This window comes from Cydia fagiglandana, chromosome 2, assembly GCF_963556715.1.
Source record: "Cydia fagiglandana chromosome 2, ilCydFagi1.1, whole genome shotgun sequence".
NCBI classification, from domain to species: Eukaryota; Metazoa; Arthropoda; class Insecta; order Lepidoptera; family Tortricidae; genus Cydia; species Cydia fagiglandana.
Window position 1 is genome coordinate 11,275,611 of NC_085933.1, and position 20,370 is coordinate 11,295,980.

Genomic DNA, 20,370 nt, shown 5'->3' on the forward strand with positions numbered 1-20,370 from the left:
TTTTTACAAAAAAAAGAAAACCGACATCAAAAAAGATGAAATAAAATATTATCCTTTTTAAGTCTATGCGTTACCAACTGATATGTTTGAAGTCGGTGCCAAGCCAACTTTTGAAGCATACCATTATTTTAGTGCGATTCGATAAGGATGTACGTTGGATTGCCTTACAATGAACGTACTTTCTGTAGGTACAGTCGACGTTAAAAATATGTTTACACTTCTCGTCTTATTACAAAGGAGTAAGGTGCAAAAGTGTATAATACCTTTCTTTGACGTCGACTGTACCTAAGAACACACCTCAGAACACACGATCACGATCGATCTTCTTGGCACAGTCCGTACCGTATGTTTGTCGGCACGCAAGCGTGGGATTGGAACTGAAGTTATTTCCCGTCCCTTATTCAGAGGACTACATTTCAAAATATAAAACAATTCAAAGAATTTACGTTCTTGCCAAATTTCACCTAAAGCGGTTCAATTGTTTAGCCATAAAAAGGCGACAAAGAGGCAGACAGAATTACTTACACATTTATAATAGTTCTAATGGGATTTATAGTCATAAACCTGATTATTTTTGACGGGTATTCTTTACTACTTGGCTTGGCACCGACTTCAAACATATCAGTTGGTAACGCATAGACTTAAAAAGGATAATATTTTATTTCATCCTTTTTGAAGTCGGTTTTCTTTTTTTTGTAAAAAGTTTTTATTTTTCCATTTTTAGTTTTAACGCATTGTTAATAGCGCGACGCGTGAATGAAAAACAACATCATGATTAACACTAAATTCGTGTATTTACTTTAATAAATATGTAATCTGGAATTTTCTCGAGTCCGTCTGGGAAATTATAATTCCTGTCACTACACTAAATCCATCCTCCGCCCCGCCACTGACCCAATCCCTCAACCCCCCCGATCACTCAACCTCATAGCGTATCAACCCCTGATCCATGTACCCTTCGGCCCTGAACCAGCCGCCCTTCAACCACCATTACCCGACCCCTTAATCCCCGACCCCTTAACTCCTAACCCTAACCCCCGATCAGTAGCCTTACCAGCTTACCAAGAGTTTGACATTGATTTATTCGCTAGCGCGTGTGTGTAACTTACTTTCTTTGCATCTCGCTCGTACTGGCATATTAGTGCGAGCGAGGTGCATAAAAAGTAAGTTACGAAGACGTTAGCGTCGCTAACTTAGCGAATATGTCAATGTCAAACTCGTGGTAAGGCTACACTTGCACTACGTCAAATTGGCGGTGTTCGGAAGCAAATGTTCGAGTTACTTTAGAAAACACCGAAATCACTTTACACGTGCCTTTAAAAACTGAGGAGTTCCCTCAATTCCTCATGGATTCCATCATCAGACCAGAACCAAAAATAATACGGAAACACCTTGGAGGCAACTCCTTCCAAACAAAAAAAGAATTACTCAAATCGGATCACAGGTGCCGGAGTAATCGCTGAACATACTACATTTAATAAATCATCATCATTATCATCAAAACAATCATCATCATCAGGTCTACTTCATCAAAGTGGTGGTTTTCGGGAGAAAATGCTCGAGTTGCTTAAGAAAATACCCAAATCACCATGCATGTGCCTTTAAAAATTGAGGAGTTCCTCATGGATCCCATCATCAGAACAGAACCAAATTAAAATGAGACCAACTCGGAGGTAGCTCCTTTCAAACAAAAAAAGAATTACTCAAATCGGACTACGGATGTCGGAGTAATCGGTGAACGTACATAGAAAAAAAAAAAATAGCCACAACCGAATACAGAACCTCCTCCTTCTATGAAATGGAAGTCGGTTAAAAATAAAAAAAATCGTGAATAATGAAATAAATAACTAAACAGAATGAATCTTTTTATTTGATATTAGCTGTATTTTTTGTCTAGTCTAAAACATTCCCGCACCAAAAACCCCGACGTATATTCATATTAGACACAACAATGAGAAGTTAAATAACACAAAATGTATTTTTTAATACAGTTGCTCAAAAAGTGCTACTTTACGTAGCTGTTTAGCGTGCGGAAAGTTGGTTATCTCGAACTAGTGCTTTTTACTTTTCCAATTTTTTTAAATTTATACTTGTGCCAATTCCCGACTACTTATTGATGAGTGTTAATATTAGTTTCCTTTAAACGTCGTAATCAGCATAAAAACCTACCGTTAATGTAAGAATACGAAAAATATTACATATTTCATATTTAATTACTTACCTCTTCATCATTATAACACGTTTATTTTTTAATATTCAATATTGAAAAATCCGTTCTTAATAAGTTGACTGAATGGAACGGAATAGCTGCCAAACGCCCATAGATATAATATACTTAAAGACGACGTCTAACCGAGCTGTCACTGTTACCACTTTTGTTTAGTGTACGATTAACAATGTTTTTCTTATTTTTTCGCAACTGTATTAAAAAACGTCGTTCGATACACGTGCGGAAATGTCATTCTTCACTCGTCCCGAGTCTTGCCACTCGCCTGCGGCTCGTGGCAAGATATCTTGGTACTCGTGAAGTAATGACATACCTTCCGCACTAGCATCGAAATGTACTATTATTATCAAGTAATTGTTACATTGCATAAAAAAACCTTATGCCAAATAAAAGACGAAGGTATTTTGTTGATCGAAACAAATTAAATTCCAATCAGCATTTCGATTTTGCAAGATTCGAATCGCTTTAACGCACCTGAAGCGTAAATTCTAGTGAATCTTCCGGACGATTTTCGTTCAACTTCCAAGGGAGAATTTGCAAGGTTTGAAAAGTTCAAATAATTAAAACCTTTATCCATCTTAAAACAATGACATCCAATTAGCAAACTCCTGACGAATTGGCGTTAGAATATTCAAAATACTCAAGACGATTCAATTGTCTATCATTTCCAGTCCTAATCTATTTATTATTAAAAATATATTTTATTGGACTGTTGAAACGGAAATAACCAATGTGCCGCCGATAGCTGATCTTTACAGCAATTTGAAGGGCCATTTTCAATATCCGCTACAGGTCAACATCCCTTCACACGGCCCTGCGCCTAAATTGGATAAAAGCTGATTTGTAGGCCTCACGCACTGAAAGAGCGTTTTCAATACTCCTTATTGAACCATTACGTCTAATGGTTGTGACAATAGGGCATTACAATTTGTCTCGTGGTAGTATTAGGCAGGGACTTCCTCGCGGAAGACAATGTGGGTCCTCTGTTTGTTGTGGGAAGGTTGTTTTTCGGGTGCATACGAGAGCTGCCCAATTGAGTTTATGGCCGGATATTATAAAGTGGTCGAGCCGAGCGATGGAAGCATTGATGTAGCGGCAGTACTCGTATCGAAGAGAATTAGAGCTAAACATAATGTCTTTGACTGGCCGTAATCAAAAGCCGATACATTTTCACCTTCACTGAAAATTTTAAGTGGCTACGAAAAGTAATACAAAGCTAGTATGACCTTTCTCGAAGATATTCGATGTGTGACCATTTTTCAGTGAAGCAGTTTTATGTCTACATATTCTATATATGGACATTTCATTGCAACAACTCTGAATGAAATATTCAGGAACATGGTTCTCAAGTGTTTGAAGACACTTGGACTATAAATAACTCTGCTGAAGAATATATTTTTAGCCTGAACCGCTAAGGTTTAAACTGGAATCTTGACTAAAATGATAAATTGCTCAGTAGTTTTGAAACGTATTTGGTATACAATGATAACTCTATGATAAGTTTGTTTCCGCTTACTGCTCCTACACTACTTTAGATTACAAATTCTTTTATTAAGGTAGGACACTCAAGGTCTAGTAACACATTAGACTTATATCAACCGGGATATGGATCGTGATTATCTTTTGTATTGTTTTCGAGCTCCCGATATTTCGACGCACGTACATCTTCTTCACGGGTAACTGAAGATAGCGGGTGGGTGTCAAGTATCGGGAGCTCGAAAACAATACAAAAGGTAATCACGGTTCATATCCCGGTCGATATAAGTCTAGTGAAACTAACCGTGAATCGTTCAAAACAGTTATTAACACATTGCTTATTATTACATTATTTTTGTATATGACTGTTGGTTGCCTAAATCCATCTAAAAAAGATCATATACCTACACTTATAGTACAGTTAGTAATGAGTAAGTTATCTGGACACTATTATTAATAATTTAGTTAGCGAAGTAAAAGGTTACCTGCAGGACAGATGCAATCGTTAGCATCCCTGGTCTCCCTTTTCAGCAGCTTATCTGGTTCAATTTTGATTGTTTCTCTGGACTTTTCCCGCTTCTGCACCCAACTCCTCAGCTCCCAATTTTGTTCTTCCAATGCCATCAGTTTTTGTTCCAAAATATGTTGTCTGTACAAGCTGTAGCCACTAATAATCAGAGCAAACACGCACAAACACCATAGCACAACACTGTTTAGAGCATTTCTATCGATTTCAGTTCTTTTGTTAGGTAATGCCATCGTGACAATTGAATGATTCTAATAAATTGAACTAATTCCACTGACGTTTAGGCTTCAACGCTATATCCATCACTATTCAAGCAGTTGTTGTCAGCTCGACACGAAATTGACAATCATGTTCCGTCACTAATGAGGTTTCGTAATGAGTGATCAGCTCGGTAATGGCTGAACCTTGGAAGGTCAGAAGTTCGTGTGGCCCGGTTTGGGCACGGCGCGGGACTGGGGCCTGCGCGTGCGATCCCTCGGGAAAGGAAGTCGGTTAACTGCCCTTCTCGTTGTGTCGATTGCTCGAGTACCCTTCCGAACTTGATGGACGGGCGCGGATGCTGGTTCCGGATGTTTTTTGTTACATTGTTAACTTGATACTTTACACTATTATATAACACATGAGGATATTGACTTTACTTACAGATACAGATATATGGCGGAATATTTTTGTGCAACCTAATATTTAAAATTAACATTAACATGTATATGCTTAATCAAAAGGTTAAGAGTCAAATCATTAAAAAACATACATATTCGTATATATTTGAATACTTTAATATAGGTATTTTACATAAATAAAAAACATTATCTTTGCTACTAAAAAAATATGGTCGTTACAATAAGACTCTTAAATAATTTGCATTTATATTGCATCTATTGTCCCCAATCAGTAATTAAGCCTGTTTTACATGAAGACTAATGTCAGGGGGTAGCTAGTGATAAAAATGCAAATTCAAAACTCAACCATCCTACATTTGTCTGAATGTCAGCGGGGAGTCTCTTCTCCATCTTTCTTAACATCTAGTCAGTATTGAGTTTACGACTACGAATACAGGTTTTTTTTTTTAATTTCGTGAAATCATGAAACAAATATAGCTGCATAATGCAGCCTGCATTTCTGTCGCTATGCTACCAGGATAGGTACACGGACAAAAAAAATTACAGTTATACTTTAGCACCTATATCTTAAAGTATAATGAAAAGCTCGTTTTTATTTAGTCACGCATTTTCTTATTTTAAACCAAACGAATTTAGTGAACACACGACTGTTTAAATTCTTCGGGATAAAACTGTCCGCTTTCACAGTTCAGCTGACATTATTGTAGCCATTATTCCCTTGTGTAACGGGACACGCAGTGCAGGGTGTATCTAAACATGTCTCTAACAAGGGTAAATTAAAATTCCTCAGTTTATACGCAGTAGAGTCACCCTTGTCCCGCTACCTACAATAATGTTTCTTCTGTATCTTGTCTCACGCGCGTTTTCATTGCGGGTTTTAATTATAAAGCAAAATTAGTTTCATGTTGCAAGCAGTCATTGGATTGCATATTTTGCAAACCAGTTTTGAATTTTCCTGTCCATGATGATACTGAGTTATGTGTAAACGTAATTTATGTGATACCTGGGACGTAGGGAAACAAGATTTTATTACGCAGTTGTTTAATTTCCAAAACATCTTCGAGGTTGAGCCTTTTATGTTAATTAAAACTAAACACCTGGATACTTCACTGTTTGGTTAAGCTAAACTTTTTGTTTGTATTGCAGGAACAAAAAATTCAAATTACTTAGTAAGATTTTTGTGAAAATAGGAACAAGATTATAAAGTTAATTTGAGCAGTTATGTATATGTGTATTCGGGAGGTTTTACACTCAACCGACAAATAAATTTAAAAGCGAGTCGAGTGGCACTTTATTTGGTACTGGACGTAAAGTAACTTTTCTTATTAAATACAATGTCAATCTTCAATGGCAATGTATATTTTAAATAAAATGTCTATTAATTACATGATTCTTTTGAAAAAGAAGCATATGGAACAAATCTATAGCCAGGTATAATTTTTAAACTTTATACTTCTTTTTTTGTATTATTTTCAGATAAATTTGAAGTAAAGCTTAGGATTGCTCTGTCCACTTATCTGTCGGTCTCTCCATCCGTCTACGGCTTAGCTCAGTCATGGTGCTAGAACTAGGTATAATGATTTCAAAATAGTCACTAACACATACGAATCTTAGCAGGCCGGGTCAGTTTGTTATATGTATAATATGATGCTGATGATGTTACAAGAAATAGATCTGACTCCCCGAGGATACATGGTCAGCGGATACATACATAAATGTCAGTCGTCGGGGTGTCCTTCGTCGGAAATTCGATTCATTTCCTTTCCCGCGATGACCCACATGTCCAATTTAGTGAGTGCGAGGCTTTAGGATTTCGATTGGTGGGCCAATTCACAGTACAAGATTCAGGTTACCTATTTAAATATCTTCTAGAAATCTAGTGAAATCCGCCATGGCAGCGTTGTTCGAATTTCTTGAGTGAAGTATAGTGTCTAATTATATGAAATTTTCGATTGCGAATCTCCTTGGTCCATGCTGTTTAAGTTACAAAATTTAAATGTTTAGATTATGTTGTTGTTGTTTAAACTATTATTATACATAGTTGTAGGTCCTCGCTTTCAACACGGGCGGCCTATAACTATTATTACTTCGTGTTTAGATTATGTATCACGTTACTGCCCCGTCGCAGCACATACTCGTACTTAGTTGACCGCCTTCCTCTCCATTAACGTGTGCCGTACGTATGGATGATCCCTCACAAGTCAAAAACTGAGCGTAAAATTTCAAATTACCTAACTTTTAAAACCGATCAACAGAACTCAGGTTGATTAGTTTATTTTCGAGCAGTTGTTTAGTTTTTGAAACCCGGCCAATACAAGCGTTCGGACCTCCATCAGATTTGGCAAATAAAACCAACGACTCTCCCTTTCAACCCAATCAGAACGCAGGTAAATCAAATTCAATTACGACTGAAAAACGTATAAACCGGTGTAATAGGTTAACAAACACTGCGCAAAGCCGGGTAAAAAAGCCTTAATCGGCATTATCCGGTCTGGCGGCCACGGTCTGGTATGTCTGCTGCCAGGTTAAAAAACCGGACAAATCCGAGTAGTATTCGAACGGTAAAGGTTCCGTAGGAGTAGCTACGATCTTAAGTTTAAACTTAGCAATGAAGCTGGAAAACACGTTCTCTCATATTTATATTCCAGTTTAATACAAATTCAAGCTTGTTTGCACAATATTAAAATATGTTATGGATTTTGAAACGAGATTAAACACCGAAATAAATTGAGATTACTGAAAAATTAACAGCGCATACTGAACTTACATCTTGTGAATATGAATGAAAAATAAAACAATAGAGGACTATAACTACGATGTATGATAGCCGACTATATATACTTTTATTATATCATATTATATGGAGCCTTACGTGTCCCACTGCTGGGCAAAGGCCTCCCCCAAATTTCTCCACTAATCTCTTTCCGATCCTGTGTCTGGCCACTCCTTCAAAAAGGAGTCTAGTTCATCCCGCCATCGCCGGCGGGGTCTGCCAACTCCCCGATTTGAGTTTTCGGGCTCCCACTCTGTAGCAATTTTGCCCCACAACTCATTCGGCATTCGGCAGACGTGACCAGCCCAGATACTTTTACTTTATCTAAATAGACCGAAGAACAATAAAAATCGATTAAATACTGGTTAGAATTAGGGTTTGCATTCCGGAATTCCGGAATTTCGAAATTCCGGAATCTGGGACAAATTCTCCGATATTACAATTCCGGAATTGAAACCACTGAATATCGAAAATTCCGGAATTGGGTTAAAGTACTTTTTGTAAGTTTTAATACGTTTATTATTGAAGATTGTTAAGAAACTACACTATACTGGTGTTATTTTGTCGTTATTAAGTGCTTCTTAGTCATTCAGTGAACTATAGTACTTATAGGTATATTTTACTTTTCCGTTTGCTAAAGCAGTGGGACAATATGGGCTCATAAAAAATATATATAATAAAGCAAAGCGATATACTTATTTAAGTAGAACAGTCAGAATCCTACAAAAGCGAATATGTCGAATTAAAATTTAAAAATATTTATCTTCGATTCAGAGAGAAAGAGGTTTTCTCTATGATCTGTTTCGAATTCTGTAGAAGCACTTAATATAATGATATTCTGAATCATAATTAGGAACTAGGAAAAAGCCAAACTTAGACCTTCAACTTCTTAAACAACACCACTAGTACCACTACCTACTAGGTTAGGAAGAGTAGGAAGCTATTATATTTAACTATATTATAAAATTATGCATCGGATGGTTTGCTAGCAACTATATTTTCACAGATAAATACCCCGTATCATACAAGTGAATAAAAGTAACCATTTTAATAAGGTGGTAAAATAAGAGGTGAAAAGAATACTAACTTTAATAAACGTAAAGTATCAGAATTTCACATTTTTTGTTGTTTTTTACTTAAAAATGGAATAAAAATATGATAAACCCTAATTCCGGAACCAGTACCGAAATTCCGGAATTGGAATCCAATATCGAAAATCAGTTCCGGAATTGGGAACCATCCGATATTGCAAGCCCTAGTTAGAATATTCTATAAATAATTAATAAAGTTAATAAAGATATCAAGAGACCAGTTGAAATTCTAAGAATTTCTAGCCCAAACATATAGTCTTATATTAAAGGTATAAGATTTTATGTTGAGGCTAGTAATTCACAGGAAATTCTTGTAAGTATATAATATATTTATATTTTTCGAGGATCTCGGAAACGGCATGGCTATAATGATTTCGATGTTTTCGGGGGCGACGAATCGATCTAGCTAGGTCTTAAATATATCTGGTAAAACACGCATTTTAGAGTTTCAAGGCTCGGTCTACCAGATATTTTCCATTAAAAGAGTACCAACGCACGTATTCAAAGTCAAAGTCAAAGTCAAAAATACTTTATTCATGTAGGCCTAGTAACAAGCACTTATGAACGTTTTACATAATAATATATTATCTTAAGCTAATTATCAGAGCAATTTATTGAAGTTAATATTATTCCATAGTAATATTGGATTATTATACAGATCAAATTTAATACTAAGAATTTCACAAAAAGATAGTCAAACATAAAAAAAATTGTATAAAAAATACTAGTCTAGAATGTTTCTAGAATAAAATCTAAATGTCTATCTTAAATCACCCGGCGCACTGCACTATAAATCAGCGAGTGCACCGAATGCACTTTTAATATGGATTTACGATCAGCTAATAGCCCTATGGCGGACGACGCCGTGGCGTAGGCTTGTTCATTGTGAATTATGTCCAGGGAGGTTGTTCCGCATGCTGACCAAGCGTTCATCAAGCTAACCAGCCGGCCTAGCCAAGGTTACAATCGCTATCGCTTCGACAACGAAAAGCATTATGTCTCTCTATCACTCTTCCATATTAGCGCGACAGTGACAGTTGCGTTTCGATCGCTACGGAGCGTAAGCGATTGGCATCTTGGCTACGCGGCCTGCTGGCCTAGCCAAGCTGACGATCGCTATCGCTACGACAACGAAACGCTCTGGGTCTCTCTATCACTTTTCCATATTAGTGCGAAAGTGACAGTTGCATTTCGATCGCTACGGAGCGTAAGCGATTGGCAGTAGTGAGTAGTCATGGCGGCGGCGCATTAGCCTACCAGTGAAATAATAGGAGAAGCTCAAGAATTTAGCTTGCTCGATTGTACCATGTAAACAACTTACCGCTTACATAGAAACCATATAGGTATGAAGCGATCATTCGATTAGCTTCGGCAATACAGCACCAGTGACAGTGTACAGAACTAACCTATGTGGTCCCCTTTATACAAAGTTATGACGATGCGCAAGTGCCTTTACACCCGTTTACGCCTCGCTAGGATTGAAATATAACTATCATATAATTAAAAATACCTACCTTGATAACATTGAAGTTATTAAATAATACATGACGAAACATAACGTTTTATCTGATGGAACCAATATTCCTTTATCTACGCACATATCATTAACGCTCTAAAATGCATTCAGAAACCATAGGAAATGACCAGCATTATGACAACCAATTTTACTATGAGTACTTTCCTATCTGTGGTAGTAGGTAAAATCTGTACTTTAAAGTTATAACTTTATAGATTTTTGTAAGGTTATGAGTTTAAATTTGGAACAGCTGTCAAAACTCAAGTGGGTGTCTATTCTAGTATCCTAAGTATTCTAATATCTATATATTAAAACAATTATCGATATGAAACGTCAATTCAGTATATTTTTTTAATATAAACCGTGCGACATTTTGTCTCGAGTGACATGAGAATAAGGACTTCATTCGTTTGTCTATGAATTTAAAAAAAACTACGGATGCGTGACATGTGTGAAAAAAGTTTTCATTTACCGCCATTTGACGTACAGTTTATCTTTTAATTAGTTTTAGGTATAAAATTAATTTGTTTTGTTGTTTTTAAACAAATTTTAAGCAAGTTTCATGTAAAATTAGTGATAAAAAGATTTTTAAGGAGACGGCACCTCTCAAATCTGCGAGTTCCGCCAGAGAGCAACGATGGATGTCGGCTGAAATATGAGGTTAGTGAATGTATAAAAGAAGGTAATTATATGTGTGTAGATAAAGTAGTGTATGTAACTGTACATAATTAGGCATTAAAACACTCGTGTGATCCTTTTAAGAAACTCACTTCGTTCGTTTCTTAAACCCACACTCGTGTTTTAATGCCCTTCATTATGTAGCAGTCACATAAACTACTATTCTTTACGGACAATAAATTATTTACTGACTTCCTTACTAAATGTGAATGCATAAATGAAAGCCTTATTTTTATCAAACCCTCTCCTCATTTTTTACTTTTTAAAGTTATCAACATTAAAAAAGACAGATCATTAATTACGAAAATAGTATTGCCAAATAACAGTTTTTATAAAACATCAAGTAAATCTCACAATCCAACCCCCAATTACGTAGTCTTAACTATCAAAGTCGGTCGACCCAGATCCCAAAACCGACTTCGTTTACTTTGGCCACCCGACATCCTTGTGCTTACAGCGAAGCAATGCACGACGTCAAATATATGTATCCGTTTTTCGCCTTAATACAATGGAATAAGGTGCAGAAGAATACATATACTTTTGACGTCTACTGTACTTACGCTCATTTATTTAGTATGGCCATTGTCAGCGCACATAATTTCCCTTACGTTGGAGATTCATCTGCTGACCAAGGGTCGGATCAAATGTGACTAAAATAAACGAAAACGGAACATTCAGCATTTGGCATAAGTAGTTCTAAGTCAGGTACCTACTTACTGTGAAATGTACATAAAATTTTGCATTAAATAAGTATTCAGGATGCACTCAGCAGATAAATTTCACAAGTTTAAATCACAATAACACGAAGATCACAATTAGTGATCGTTAGTGAAAGTTGTAATAGCTGCAACAGTGGCATAGGCGCAATCCCATCGCATCGAGAGTTTACTACATAATTATAGTGGAATTCAATAGAAATGGCAAATTATGTAAATACATCAATTTAATTTCTTCGTAATCTCGCACTTTACGAGTATGTGGACAACCATATATGACTTTATCAACATTTTACTTATATATTTATGTACTTAAATCTTTTATTTATTATTCATTATTAATATTTCAGTGAAAACAATAATCGTAATACTTTAAGGTTAAACGTCGTATCATATATTAATGCTAACAAAATCTGTCATATTTGTTTGTATGTAGGAATATATGGGAGTATGTAAAGCAACGTATTTCGCGCGACGCCATTGCCGCTAACTTCTGTACAGGCGCCTAAATGATTTGTTATTATTTTCATCACTTTAATTAATAAGTATTTAAGATCCAATTGACATGATGTAAAGTTTTCTATATTTAATATATCCTTAATGATAATTATGGCTCAGGAAATTAATCGTGACTGATTGTGGCAACCGTTTTCCAAGCTTCCGAAAATAATGTACTTATTGCATAGGCAGTAATCTGTGTAGCATGAGTTAATATCTTCATCCAGTTCAATTTATGAATAAATCATTTAATATCATCTTCAAATTGCAATTGATTCAATCAGGAGACATAATTCTCTTCGAAAAGAGACCATGCGACTGTCATTTAGCGGAGGCACTCTAATGCAATCTTAATAATGCTCTTACGCCGTGGGTGGCGCTGCGATCGGCTAATTAACAAATTAATTGGCCAAGCGACGGGAATTAGTCTAGCATAAGTCTACAGATTTGAAACAGTACAGCAATGTAATAGAAAATATAAAACAGAGTGATCAACGTGAGCCATATGAAATTGCGACGGGCGGTGAACTAATCTAAAACATGCAGTGATTAATTCCAATTTCACCACGGCTACAATTGTCAGTGACATAATATGTCGAGCGACAATTGTCAAGCGACCGGTGACATATTACAATTTTATAAAATATTTTCTATAGAAATACTTAGAAACATGACAGGCAGTTTGCTACAATTGTATATATTACGATTATGTTGTGAAACAAGAATTATTTTTTCTAGTCAACATATTTGTAGAATTGTCGGTGAATCTTGACAGGAAATGAGTTACATATATGTCGGAATTTCGTTACAATTGTAGTGTTTCTTGTGACAATTGTCATAAACTTAGCAAGAGAAATATCTGTTTTTTCCGATATAATAAAGTTTTTTTAAATAATTCAATGATGGTGGCAAACAGGAATACGGCCCACCCGATGGTAGGTAAGCGGTAACCGTAGCCCATGGATGCCTGTGACGTCAGCAACAGTGATGTTTTACAATTGTCGCACCTGTCACCCTGGTGAAATTGGGGCCTCTGGGAGACATATAAATACTAAAAAATGCGCGTTTTCCCAGAGATAAAACAAAAATTGCTGTCTAACGTATTATAGAATCACACATGCGTGACTTGAACAACTGAAAGGATGGTGATGAAAACAAAATATACGACTTTAAGAGCCCTTCAACGTGCACACTAGCGCCACAGCTAAATAATCGTAATTATTTAAATTTAACGTTTTGATGTATTCAATAGGTACTTAAATACACAACACAGTACGTAGCGGCCCCCTTTTTTCAATACCTTTCGTTAAATTTAAATAATTACGATTATTTAGCTGCGCTAGTGTGCACGTTGAAGGGCTCTTAATGAAAACTTAAAAACGATATCTGGCTTTGTATTAAACATGGAATTTAAAATGGGAAATTTAACGCAGTAAAGAATGGAATTATTGGTCGCAAATAGGTACCTACGCAGATACCTACAAATAATATGTTACACAATGAAGGCCGCAAAAATATCTAACTCGATCTTATCTGTAGAGCCGTAAGAGCGTGTCACATATTTTTTGAAGCGTAACATATTATTGCAGGTGACTGTTCTATACAGGCGGCTGTATAGAACGGTACTTAGGTACTATATAATATTTATTATTTATACAATGGACCCGGGTATGTCCTTAAACTACGTCCAAGACCACCGGTGGACGGGCAGCAGCGTCCCTCAAATTCGGTGTACTCGACTGCGATCGCCAACCCGCCTGCCAAGCGTAGCGATTATGGCATTCACCTCCCATAAGGGGGAGGCCTATGTTCAGCAGTGGACGTCTTATGGCTGAGATGATGATGATGATTTATACAATACCTAATCTGGATGTACCTTTTTATCTACTGTTGGGAGAGTGCTGTGACCGAAATACGAGTATACTGTACTCGTTGGCAAATGAGATCCATTTCGCAGAGTGTCGAGCTCTCAGATAATGCTCTATTGGCCAGTAATTCGATAAGGTTTGAGAGTTTCGACACTAAGCTTAAGTTATACCAGTATACGCAGACAATATGCAGACTACAGTATGAAATTTCAGTGAACAGAAGTGATTATTAAACCTAAATACCTATTAAGCGTTGCAGAAAAATTACTATTCTTCACATGGCAAAATTTCACGTGCAGAAATGTTCTCCGCCCACGAAGCGGAAATATTAATTCCAAGAATATAAATATTCACGAGGAGTTCCCACTAACTTAACAAATTCTCATTTCCCCTGTCATTAGGTGAATTTATTATTAAGGGACCCAGGATCAAGAAAAATTATACACAGACATTCCTATGCGTATTTTATTTGACTATGTAAATCGTAAGTCTTATCCAGATCACATAACTAACGTCTCTATAATCAGAAAAGAACATCCTATATGTTATATAAAGTAACGCTGCTAATAGCATAGTATTTAGACTGTAATGTTTTTTTAAACAAAACCCAGTTCTAAAACACTGAAACTAACCTTCCAAATTATTAGTCAAAATAAACGTCAGTCAAATCACCTAGCACTCAGAGGCATGAGTGGCATGACCCAACACAAAAGGCAAAAAGAGCATGGCGGCACTGTACTAGCGCGCCTGTATTTTCCGGTCTGCCGGATACATGCACCATGTGGCGAACTCGGAGTCTATCTAGCTCTAGCTGTTTTAATATTTTTCCAATTTTATATGTATATGTTGGTTTAATACTACGCTTTTACTACGACGGTAAAGCGTCACGGCCCGCCCGCCTTGGAGCATGCGATTCTTATTTTCGCGTTCCCAGCTGCTTACTCGATTAATTTATGTTCATGAGAATCATGAGGATTTGCAATAGGACATATCACGATATACGATAAAAAAAGCAATCAAATATTTCATTTTTGATACAACCTCTTATCGTCGATTGTCCTAAAGCAAAATAATAAAATTTTATGTATACTTATAGTAGGTACCTTGGATTACCTGGATCCTTGGAATTTTAAAATCAAAGTAACATTGTTTTCAAAACCGAATTCTACTTTATTGCAAAATAAGAAAATGAAATAAACTCTACACTTACCTTAATTCAAATAAATTTATAACATTCTGATAATTATAAATAAATTGCAGATAAAATCTTTTGTAAAGTTCTTTGTCATAGATTTTCTCGCTAACGAACGTAACGACCACATATAAACGATTCATCAAACTCATTAAAGTCGGTCAAAGCGCAACTTCCAGAGCCATAAAAGAAAGAAATCTCAAGTTTTCGCTGAAGAGAAAGAAATAAGTTTGCTGTGTTTGTCCTAAGTTACTTAAAAAAAGCGATATAAAATTCTGGCTTGCTGAATTAGAAAGTTTCGAAGCACTAGCGATATTAAGTACCTATTTCACGATAGTGTCTGTGCGGAAAGAGAAAAGTGATGGAATGTATGGAATCCAATACATTTGCTACCCTTCATCCAAAATAGTTAGTTCGTTAGTTAGTTGCTAAGCTGACCCCAGGATCCCATAAGCTGTGGCAAAAAACCAGGACAACGCTAGAAAGATGATGAAAGATAATACATAGAAGATGATGAGTTTCTTTAAAATAGTAGGTATTAGGCAACTATCCATAGGAACAAGCGCAATGAAAATTTTATAATTAATAATTATGTAAGGATTGTACACGTATGTCGAATTTATAGGTTCTTACTAATAATACAACGAATAGTACTTTTACGAATACGAGTAGAACTTTCAGAAATTTACAAATATGAATAGCAATCTCCCTCTGGTCAGTCCCTTCATGTCTGAAGATCGTGGTCAGTATCAGGGTTGCATCTGGAGCGGATGATCTGTCTCCGCCGGTTTCTGTCCAACGCGCAACGCACATGCATATGAATAGCAATAGCAACGCACATATTGTATTGTTTTTCCATCATAGATGGTATATGCTAGATGAAATTTTGCACGTTAGACTAAGAGGAGGCCGGTGTCAACCGTAACTCATTGCAAAAGATGAAAATTGGGCACTTGTTCGATTTGTAAACGATATGGGGTATTTCCGAGCGTGTTTGAGAAATTCAAATGTTGGTTTGAAGTTGAACCTTAATTAACTTATTTGAAAAAATATTTCGGTCATGGCTTGGGCAGGACTACAAGAATACGGGGCGAGTGTGGTGGAGTTTTATCAGCAGTTTATTGAGCGTGTTGGGATGTGCACATGAATAAACCAGGGGTCTCATTCTGCTTGACTTAATTAAATTCCAATCTAATATCTTTTTGATAGGGATTCCATCCAGTATCCACGGTAACGTGGTACAAGACTTAGTTCTTTTAAATACAGTTGTTAATCGCATTCCCTCTCTATCACACCAATCCATCAGTGCGAGCGAGATGAACTGCGGTCGAGTTTATGCAGTCGCTAACGTAAACGTCAAGTCAGTCATACATAGTTAAGCGATGAAAACCAGTACTTTCGGAATAATATAATATCATAATTACTATCTATTGGGCCCTTCTTCAATATGTGATGATGATGACGAAACAAACAATTTATTTTTGCACTTTAAACTAGTATTTAAGGCCTTTTAAAATACTTAAACCTAATTCCACATAAGAAAATTAGAGCAATCTCTAGTTAACACTGCCAACTAAAGAAGCTGGCTTTAATAATTATGGCCAAAAAACTAAAAGTAAAAGAGTTGCCAACAAAGGCCACTTTTCAAAGAGCCCGTGAAACTGTCGGGGAGAGGCCACTTGGATTCTCTCCAAATCCAAAAGCCACTAGGGCCAGCTCAGCTCGCTGGCTTAAAAATTTACAACTTTTTTTCCCTTTTTTAAGAGATATTAGGTCGGACAGGGTATGACCGGGATGGTATAGTAATTTCATAAGGCTTTATTTCATTCACTTGGGTCATTAATAGCACAAACAGAAGCGTAATATACCAGAAAATATGCCAATAAATTAAATAAAACCTAAAGCTCCCAAGTCTCCCAACCTCTGTTATCACGGATTGTGCTACCTTACCTTCTTCTTTAGTTTTGATTTTCATAGTTATAATTAGTTACCTCAGGTCCGTTGCAATAAATTTAACAACAGGAATATCGAATAGAATCAGGCGTTACTTTGCGGAAATCCATATTAATTCAAACTAAAATATTACTTTGCTAATCCGCGAAAAGCAAAACAATGCTTTTCGCGGATTAGCAAAGTAATATTTTAGTTTGAATTAACAGCAATATCTATGTATATTGTCAACATTAAATGTACTTAATGTTTTCCAAGTGTAACTTTTTGTAATCAATGTTGTTGGCGTCATAATAAAGCGAAACAATATCGAAGAACATAAAATGTTTTTAATCTTTTATAATTGTATATATTATTAACTGATATTATTCTACATAACCTTATACAGGTACAGCTAAGTAAGTACAAAAAACATACATATCCTTGGACGTACAACGTACAACAAATCACCACACTGCTAAACGAATATTCAATTTGAGGAATCAGTATCAGAATAGATCTTATATGAACCAAATGGATTATTATTATGAATATTATTAGAAGCTGAATATCCATACAAGTTCTTATAGTTATTTTGCAATCCATAAAACCCATGCAGGTAGAATCCATAATTTGAAAGCAAAACCGCTAACAATGGATCAACCGGGAGATGGTTCAAACTATTGTAGCGGACTGGTATCAAAGATACTGGAGATACGTTGGATGAATATAACATTTTCTTCTGACGCAGCAAAGATTTCGCATAATTGTTCAACCTGTCATCATTTTTGATATTATATTTGGAAAGTAGATGATCGAACTTATTTGTATATTCATTTTGTAAGTCATTCGTTTCTATTCCCAATTCTTGCACATTTGATGGTTCAGTTACTTCGTAATTATTATAAGTTACATTTCTGTAATTTATTGAATTTTCCGTCTCCGGTGTTTTGATACCTAGTTCTGTCGTAGTCAGAGCATTCATAATCAAATCATTGGTTGAACTGACATCCCAAATTAACTTTGATGCCCTTCGATTTATGTTACTTTTTACAGTCCTTTTATTTAATACATCACTCTGTTTTGATTTCAGCAGGATTGAGTCTTGATTATTCAATTATGTTATAGCTGAAAATAAATAAAATGAATTTTACATATTTTCTTAGCTGCTCCATATTTTAAAACACTTGTAAATCAACGATTACCTGTTTGGCTTGAATTGTCACTTGGTGTAGGTATTGCATCATCTACTGCGGATGGTGACCACGCATTAACACTTTTCTCATTCGGTATTGTTTGTACTTGCTTTGGAGTTATTATTTGGATGGCATCTTCCTTGACATAATCGATGTTACTATCATCAATGCCTTGCAATGGTTTCCAGTCTCTTGTCCCAACATAACTGTTACTCATTTGGTTTAACACAAATGACCTGGTAACAGGTATCCACCCATTAGCAAAATACGCATCGTTACTCGCCAATATAGAATTGACCTATAAACACCAAAAAGAAAAAGTATTGACTTCAGATAATACACCTGTAATTCAGTCTTAGTTTACACTTAAAAAGCTGTTCCGACGAAAGTATGCTATTATTAATAGCGCCTAGGTTTAATCAAATCAAACCAGTACTCAAACAACAGTATTCAAACTGATACTATTAAACCTATCTAAATAATTAATAAAACGACATAAGTCACTCATTTGCCACAAATTGTGAGTTCCTTTTGTAAATAAGTACAATCGCTTTAAAAACAATCGTTAAATAAATTGCTAAGCAACAAGTCGAAATCACATTGAAAACTACACAACGATTACACTAAATCAACATCATAACAAACAAAAAACTTACAAGTAACAAATCAACTAATACAAGAGGAATCATTTGGTCCGTGTTTAAACTGTAACGTACAAAAGTGAAGTGTCCGTCAGGGGTCAGTGCTAGCTACGCTGCTTGAGTAAAGGTGACGGCTACACTGACGTATTTTTTACATTTAAGAAAAAAATATATATTTTTAGGTTTAGCTAAAAATTATTGTAATAATATATTATTCAGCACACAAGCTTGTGAGAGCTGTCTTTATTATTCAAAAATTGATGAGAAATTTGAATTTTGTCTACCAGAGTCGTGGCAAAGCTATTTAATTTGATGCAAATAATGGGTTGTTGTCTCATGTCGGTTGTTGGATTGTAAGTATTTTAAGTAATGATCTCTAATGATAAATACCTGTTTAATAACGTAAATTTGTTTTGTAATGTTTGACAATTAATATTATTTTCGCAAAATATAGTGTTTCACTCGGTAGCAAACTTTGTTTAACCCTCGTGCCTTCGCAACCTGCTGCCTTCGTCAAGACTTTAAGTACACTTGTTTAAGCTCGTGGTTTAAAATTTCTCACTACTGCTAGGTTAAACAACAATTTTGCCCCCTTGTAAAACAAATAACAATTGCATGATGGACTGATGGTTGTCATAAGTATTCATAAACTTTACAAGTACTGATGTATTTTCTTTCGTTCTTTCTAAATTATATATATTTTTCTTTGAGTACTACTTATACACAAACATACAGTTTTTCCATACTGTTTGTCATATTCATGTACCTACCTAATAAGAAGCTAAGCAACGTATCCACACGTTATTAAATTTATCATATCTTAACTTATATATTTAAATTAGATTTAAGTTTTGTCAACCACAGTGTACACTCGGCCCATGAAAAGTATTACCGCCGAGAAAGAAAGCGAACATTTAATTGTTTCTGCACTCTACACAACACGGCATTGCTTTCAGCGATGACTGCAAAGTGTTTGTTTACACGAGAACGCAATACCGAAACACATTAGTAGGTAAAACTTATGTATGTAGTTACGTATTAAATCACCTCTGGATAGTCTGCAATCTGAGCTAAATACATTCAAAAATCTTTTAGAAAAGACAAACCGGCCAATAGTGAGGGCCAAACCCGGAAAAGACTCGGAAAAACCAAAAAAAAAATTGTAACAACAAAAAGCGTAACATAAAAACATTAACAAGTGCAATTAAATCAATATTTTAAGAAAATTTAAATTTAATATGATGCGTTCACCTGTAGCTGCGGTAGGTACTTGTGCCCATATACAATACATCACACTAACATTGTAACACTTTGTCTTAAGATCGATACTTTGTTTAAAAAACAAATTATCATAGCATTTACCTATAGGTACATTTACAATGTGTGTAAGGAAAATTAATATCCTTACATGTCCCTTCCCGTT

General features: G+C 35.6%; 2 protein-coding genes across 2 annotated transcripts in view; both read right to left on the minus strand.

The window, feature by feature from the left end:
* LOC134676221 (collagen alpha chain CG42342) overlaps positions 1–4,727 on the minus strand; it is a 466,219-nt gene extending 461,492 nt beyond the window's left edge. Inside the window, exon 1 of the mRNA XM_063534613.1 lies at positions 4,189–4,727. Within this exon, the coding sequence (XP_063390683.1) occupies positions 4,189–4,462 (274 nt within the window). The 5' untranslated portion in view covers positions 4,463–4,727. The remainder of the gene's footprint in view (positions 1–4,188) is intronic.
* Positions 4,728–18,112: 13,385 nt separating this feature from the next.
* LOC134679616 (uncharacterized) lies at positions 18,113–19,011 on the minus strand. The gene is made up of 3 exons (XM_063538568.1): positions 18,963–19,011; positions 18,316–18,604; positions 18,113–18,238 (listed from the first exon to the last, which is right to left on the minus strand). Exons 1-3 carry the CDS (start codon positions 18,993–18,995, stop codon positions 18,228–18,230), a joined length of 333 nt encoding a protein of 110 aa, XP_063394638.1. The 5' UTR covers positions 18,996–19,011; the 3' UTR covers positions 18,113–18,227.
* Positions 19,012–20,370: the final 1,359 nt, after the last annotated feature.